The sequence below is a fragment of the Anarhichas minor genome, unplaced genomic scaffold, assembly GCF_050575085.1.
Source record: "Anarhichas minor isolate MPS153535 unplaced genomic scaffold, ASM5057508v1 ptg000020l, whole genome shotgun sequence".
NCBI lineage: Eukaryota > Metazoa > Chordata > Actinopteri > Perciformes > Anarhichadidae > Anarhichas > Anarhichas minor.
In genome coordinates this window covers 4,125,217-4,132,500 of record NW_027466466.1, presented here as the reverse complement: position 1 = coordinate 4,132,500, position 7,284 = coordinate 4,125,217, and the positions used below count along the sequence as shown (strand labels likewise).

At 40.8% G+C, this 7,284-nt stretch overlaps 1 protein-coding gene across 1 annotated transcript in view; it reads right to left on the bottom strand.

Annotated features, from left to right (window-relative positions):
* Positions 1-5,764, bottom strand: part of calcrl2 (calcitonin receptor-like 2) — a 10,796-nt gene extending 5,032 nt beyond the window's left edge. The window contains exons 1-7 of the mRNA XM_076095461.1: positions 5,711-5,764; positions 5,235-5,406; positions 3,168-3,275; positions 2,767-2,879; positions 1,657-1,748; positions 1,157-1,286; positions 810-963 (exon numbers count right to left, since the gene is read on the bottom strand). Coding sequence (XP_075951576.1) covers positions 810-963; positions 1,157-1,286; positions 1,657-1,748; positions 2,767-2,879; positions 3,168-3,275; positions 5,235-5,406; positions 5,711-5,764 — 823 coding nt within the window. The remainder of the gene's footprint in view (positions 1-809; positions 964-1,156; positions 1,287-1,656; positions 1,749-2,766; positions 2,880-3,167; positions 3,276-5,234; positions 5,407-5,710) is intronic.
* Positions 5,765-7,284: the final 1,520 nt, after the last annotated feature.

Below are 7,284 nucleotides of genomic sequence, written 5' to 3'. Positions count from 1 at the left end.
TCTTATTTTCAGGTGATTATACACTAAAGAAAACATACTTATTAATATTCCATTTCCCGCTAAATGACACTGGCCCTAGAAAGAAAGCTGAAGTCAGAAAGCTTTCAGCTCCTGCACCGACAACAGCGAGTTCAAAGTAAAGGTGACGCGGAGGACATGCTCGTTACAGGCACCCTATACCGTACGGATATAAACTCTGAGAGACATAAAAGAATCCATTACTAACACATAAGAGCTGGATGCCTGCATGAGAGCTGAAATAAAAAGCCCACTTATCTAAGCGCAGGCACATCCAGCCTTCAAGGTTACATTTATGTATTGAATTATGCTGTAAATATGATGTTTTTTAAGTGCAACAGAAGAATTCACAACTAATTTCAGAGCCGCAAATTGCAGAAGCTCTCATTATATTCTGGTGAGTAAATGCATGTTTTGGCACTTGAATTTGGAGGAGCTAACAGTACTGTTAACCTTGAAACTGTCGGTAGCAGTAACTCTTCAGTTGAAGTTGCTCCTAAGGTACAATGAGGTAGCATAATTAGCATCTTGCTCGTGAATGATAGCCATAATCGCCCACAAATTGCAACTGTAATGTATTGCATTCATGCAATTCCTTCATATTTGTCTTGCAATCTGCTGGCAGCACATCCTCATGCAGTGTGATGCTTAAATGCTGTCTCTGTAGACCTTGAATCTTCCAGGTCCTCCGCCCCCACTGTAAATGTATACAGTGCAGTTGTTGTTTCATATGCATACAACCAGAAGATGGAAGCACTGAAACTCAAAAGGAAATAGTTGGGGAAACTCACCCCATCCCAGGACGTAGTACCAGAAGAGCTGCTGTTCCCCGACAAAGACGGCCACGATGATGAGCGTGTGGAGGTAGATGCCCTCACACAGCATCCAGAAGTAGTTGGAGGTGGACGTGTACATATTAAGCACAGCCAGGACCTTACAGCTCACCTGACAGGGACAGGAAACCAAGCCCACAGTTTTGAGTGACGCACTCAAATTATGGACTAGAATTCCTAATGAGCATGCCGTTAAGTTAAGAGTGGGACTTTTTATTTTTTATTTTTTTTAACATGGGGGAGAAATTAGGCAAGCGAACTGAAATCCATTGGTGTTATGGTGAAAGAGACATTAGGGGACTCACAGGGTTGCTGGCGTTTATGGCTTGGGTGTTGGCCACAGTGAGCGAGAGCCACACTATCGTAACGATGGAGTTCAAGATGAAGGAGAGAAACATGTTCTTGTGGAGGGAGATTCTCTGGCAGCTGAGACTCCTGAAAGAGAGACACAGACGGAGAAAGTGTACTCGCCTTTAGATTTTTAAAGGCTCTTATAAACATTGTTGGACTGAAATTCTATTATTATAAGCATTTTCTTGCCAAACTATCCCCACAATTTAAATTATTTACTTTATCTCCACCGTTACATTCGTTAGATTGACACTAAACCAGTTCGTTAGATTGACGTACCAGTTCACCTATTTTGTCTCATTTTATTGGTCTACATACAAGCAGCTCATAGCGGTTTCTAAGCAATCACACACAAACCTGGACACTGAAATAGGAAAAGTAAAAGCAAGAGAGGTATCTGACGACTGTCGAGGTGTTGAGAGTCAGACGAGACACGAGGAAAGTCCTGACTCACTTGAAGTAGGAGAAGATGATCAGACAGATGACCAGGGAGACGATAGACAGGCCGTTACCCACCATGGCCATGTAGTAGAGACTGATGGCAAACTGCAGGGAGGAAAAGTGGTTTATTAGTGATATAAATTCACTTATTAAGAATGGCTTTATTCTAAATTTGAGAAGTGAACTAGCATAGTAAATAGTTTGTTTTGTTCTCAATAGCACAGAGACAACTCTGCATGTCAGATGTTGAGTTTCTTTTCTAAGGATGTGAAGTGGGGAGAGGAAATGGCGTATCAGGGCAGGTGAGGAGCTTTGATCCTACAGAGATTTTTGACAGTTTGGAGATCGTCAAACTGGTTTACAGCCTCCAGTTCAGAACACACAAGTCAGCAAAGTCGAGACTGCAGTTCGCCCTCGGTTCACGCTGTTCTGCTCAGCTGTCCAAGCGGGAAATAACTTCTGACTATCAGATGTCAACGTCTGTCATAAAGCCGTCTGGTGTTGTTTCCTGTGGTGTGTTCAGATTACATTTACAACACCATGCAAAAAGAAAATAGGTGCAATGTTGCATTTGGTCCTCTAACGGTTCACTCTGTAGGGTTTTAGGGCAAGTCAAACAATGTTGTCAAAGTAGTCCAGGAACATTAAACAAATTGTGCTGCACCTAAAACTTCAAGATAAAAAAATACAGCTTTTCAATATCACCACTGTTGTATACTCTCTAAATATTATAGGTTACATTTTTGAAAATTCAATTGTGCACTCAAATCTTAGCTTAATCTTTAAGATTATTCACAATTGTGAATGTCTTTGTGCACTTTTATTTTAGTTTAGTATTTTGAACTCTTTTAATGTATAATTTCCTTTTTGATGTCTCACTTTTTCTTACTATTTTAATATTCTACCTCCCTGCAGGGAAATGTTATTTGTGCATTGTCCCTGTTACAAATAAATATGCTTGAACACATTATTTAAAGGCACATGGTTATGTGCATCAGTCCACTTTGAAAGAGGGCTGCAAACCTGGTTTTTTGGTGACTTTCACCTAATTTGGTCAAAAGTTTAGAACTTTTCCAAACACCGGTAAACCTCTGCTGATCCTCCCATACACATGGTGTTTTACCTTGAGTTTGTCTTTAGTGTAGGCCTGACACTGGGTGTAGTTAGTCCAGACTCTGTTGCTCTCTGGGTGGTGGAACCACTGTCCACCAGGATTACACACTTTGGTCACCTTCTCTGTTGAAACATTATAATTTACACAAATGGTAACATTGTTTATGGTTTGATTGAGGTGCCAAACAGACAATAAAAAGCTGACGTTTTCATGAGAGACCGTCAATTATTTTTGCAAATAAACAGAAAGCAAAAAAACAAAAAATGTACGTGACAAGTTGTCAAGACACTTTACGTTTACACAGTGGACGACCATGAATTAAAGCAAACCTCGGAAAGTAAAAGTATATCATATAAGACACACAAAATGAATAGCTGTGCTTGCAATGTGCGTGTGCCTTAACGCCTCACCAGCAGCGTCAAAGTCGAAAAAATATTCCGGACACATCTGCATGACAGTCCCTGGAGCTGTGTCCCCCCAGCACAGCCAGCCGTCCCACGTACGGTTACAGAAATGACCTGCAGAGGACATGACATTCGAACTGGCAGAGCTTGCGGACAGCAGACATTAAACATGCATGTGTATGCATTAGCTTTTCAAATGAGTCCTAAATACAACACCGCATGCTGGATAACATTGAGATGAGAGCGAGCGCTGTGTAACCTTCTCCCACCTCTAGTTTCAAAGTGATGTATGCACAAGTGAGGCACCAAATGTTTCCAAAAGACCGCCTTAGCTCTAAATACTGTGTTTATTGAACAGTGTCTCCATCCCTGCCGCTAAATGCCGATCCCATAAATTGCATTATACGTTGTATGTTTTAAAAAGTACACAAAACAGTCATGAAAAACAGATATAAATACTGTACAAATATACAATATGCAGTAACCCCACTTCCATCCCACAGGGAGAGCCTTTCCAAACATCCACGCTCTAGCATATGCTGACATACACACACACAAACGCACACACACTAACATAGAGGCTACATCAACTTTAACGTTACGCTACTGAGCAGCCGACATCTGATCACGCGCTGCAACCTATCACGGTCTGGGTTGTGCCTGTTAACGAACCAGGCCAAAGAACAGGATGCTCTGTATAGGACAGCCTTGTAAAACAATAAGTTAACGGTAATAGATATAAAGATCCACATTGAAACTGTACAGTAAGAACATTGGAAGAACATTTGCTGTTTTTGACCATCCCACATTCATATTCTTTTTACTATTCAACTTCTTTCTCTGCTCTTTTATTATAAACAAGGACTCAAACATATTCATCCAGACTGAATTTCAGCTTGTCTTAGTAAACCTTTAAGAATACTAAAGTACCAAAGATTTAACTACAGTATTTCAGAGATAATTACCACTTAACATATTAACTACAACAGCTGTGTAATGAGTCTGTGCTGTCAGCTCGCCCGCACAAAGCTGGCCAACAATCGACGGAAACCTGACGGTACCAGGTTGTACTGTGGCATGCTGGGAAAGGGAAAGGGATCACAAAATAGCATTTCAAAGGCAGTGAAGTACTGAGCGGGAGCAACAGGCGCTGGGAAAGAAACAAAGGGCAAGTTTCCTTTCTTTCAGACTCACTTCCTCTCTCTCTTCTCTCTCTCTATCTTAGTGTGTGCACACATTCTAAACTACTAATAGGTAGGACAGCCAGTAATGCATTTATCTAAATCTCCTCTTTGTTAGTAAATGTACCGAAGATACTATTTTAAATAAATGTGTGTGAACGTATTTTGAAATGAAGCAATTACAATTCATCTTGAAATTGAAATTCTGAAATTGAAATTTTGAAATTGAAATTTTGAAATTGAAATTGAATTGGCTTCATGTATATTAGGTACATATATATGAAATGTAACTTCTGCATTTAACCCATCCCTAGCTCATTGGGAGCAGTGGGCTGCTGAGAAGCGCCCGGGGAGCGTTTAGGGGTTTAGTGTCTTGCTCAGGGACACTTCGGCACAAGACTCGTAGAACCGGCGACCTTGCGGTTGCCGGACGACCCTCTCTACTAAATGAGCCACGGCCGCCCCGTGGCTCTTGAGGGGGACATCGCTGTACCACATTTCATGGCAATCCACCAATAGAATTAAAGTCAGGGGATCACCAAAGTCAGTAGGATTCATCCTCTGGGGACCATGAATGTCTGTCTAAAATTAAAAAGGCAATCCATCCTATAGTTATTGAGATATTTTAGTCTGGAACCCATGGGATTAATGGCAAGGCAATCTAAGCACAATGAAAACGGAGTAGTTTTAAAATATATCCTGTCTTTAAATGTTTTACTGATATACTTCACTTGTACTGATATAAGTGATTCAATTTGCAGAGAGTGATTTCATTAAAAGTGCTTCAGCAAATCAGGTGCGAAATGTTGTCATTAACATTTACCTGCCATTCGGCAGAAATAAAATGTGATACCAGGACAGCTGTTGAAGAACATTGAGGCAGTCTTCTCACCTTCATCTGTACGCGGTGGATCATGGATGATCTTCAGGTAGCACTGGAACTGAGCGGCCAGGATCTCAGGTCGGGACTTTGTTAGTCCGGATATGTTGCTGAAGTTCTCCTGCTGCTCGTCAACTGCCTTCTCCAGAGTCGCCATGGACCCCACATCCTCACACTGGGACACCTGGGTAAAAAAAAAAAAGTCACCTTTTCCTCCTGACGTAATGTGATTATTGCACAAGTTGTGATGGGAAAATGAAAAGAAAGAAAAAGGTTGACTGAGGAACAGAGCTAGTGGGTTTTTAGGAACACATGTTACCGATAAACACTTAGATATATTGGGTGAAAATGCCTGGCTAAAATGTAACGTAATGGTGGGAAGGTACCGGAAAGAAATGATACTGTGTGTAAAAACCCGCATGGTGTACACATTTATTGTGTCAAAGGCATCTACATGTACGCAGACACGCACACATGATTGCACTCACCTCTGTGCACAATGCCAGTGCAACTATCAGTGAGAGTGTCAGGGTCTTCCACATGTTTCTAAAAGATGAAACGAGAACAAGGACAAGGCAATTATTCGACATTTTTTCACACCAGAAGGCGCTATCTGTTCCAGAACTGTGGTTCTTCAAGTATATGCAGCATAACACAAACAAGGTACAACTTCTGCACAGCTGAGCTTTGAGCTAAGTGCTAATGTCAGTATGCTAACACAACAACAGTAAAAACATGCTGAGTCTTAATCTTAGTTTAGGGTATGTATTATAATTAAACAAAACTCCGTAAACCTAATGGTAGCTTTTTTGACTGAGAGTCCCTGAAATGAAAAACAAAACAAAAGGCCTGTTGTGATTTAAATTCAAATGGTTTGTGTGAGCTTGTGGTCTCACAAGTGTGCGTATGTATGTTCGTTCACGGTGTGTATATTTTCTCATCTATCAAGACAGGAAGTTCATGCTCGCCACTCAGGGTCAGAGAAAACAGATGTGTGTTTGTTATTATTTCGAGGTGAAAAGGGCAGCAAGTTCCCCTCTAATGAGCCAAACAAGGGTGAGATGAGTACTAGGCATAAGAAGTCATAAGAGAGAGAGGTGACAGAGGCAGTCTCTGAAAAACAACACATGATACATAAAGTGTCTCTTTGGTGAGGAAACATGATGGGCTTTATCTATCTACGAGGGAGGAAACTACACCTCAAGGTCAGCATGACACCACATAATAACTTCAGCTGTGTCCTTTCATTTAGTTGTAAATGCAATAAAATGCTGGAGTGCAGAATTGTGCCGCATGTGCCGCCTTTGGAGTTGAAGACAAAGGAGCCAATCAGCTTCACGCTTATTAAAACCCGGCCTTCTCTCGAGCACTACTCTGAAAAGGTGAATTTGTCTCCACAGCGGTAAATACGTGAACTACTGTCATCCCCGTACATTTCTTTCCCCCATGATATCATATTTCTGCTGTGCAGATGACATGTTCAATATTCAAGCCAAACAACAATCTTCATAGTTTTTTAAGAGCAGAAGTTTAGTTTTTAAAGAGAACCGTAAAATCTATTGAAAGATACCAAACATATCAAGTGAATTACAGACAAATGTATCAAATGACGCACATTGAGAATTGTCACACAATAAAAATCATTCATGGGTTTGAATATTTAAGTGGTTTGATATTGTCAAACTTGCAGGTCAAAATGTTTTAGCGCAATAACAGTGACAGACATTTAAATGGAATATTGGAAACATAACGGTTCAAGAGAAAAAGCGCCAGTTTGAATGTGCCAGAGATGCGCCAGAAATTCATGCCAAAAAGCTCCTCTTTCAGGGTACAGTAACAAAAACATTTTGACAGTTGAGAGCACGGGAAAGAGACGGAGAAATAAAGTAGAGAGAAACTTCTCTGCGTCAGAAGTGTGAGGGTTTCGGGAACCAGTGCTCTGAATAGTACAAAAATAATCATCCAATCTTTATTTGGATTTTCCTTTTTTCTTTCCATCTACTTGCTTACATAGCGCAAGAGATGCGTGTCTGAGGGGAAGAAAAAAAAAAGACATAGCCCA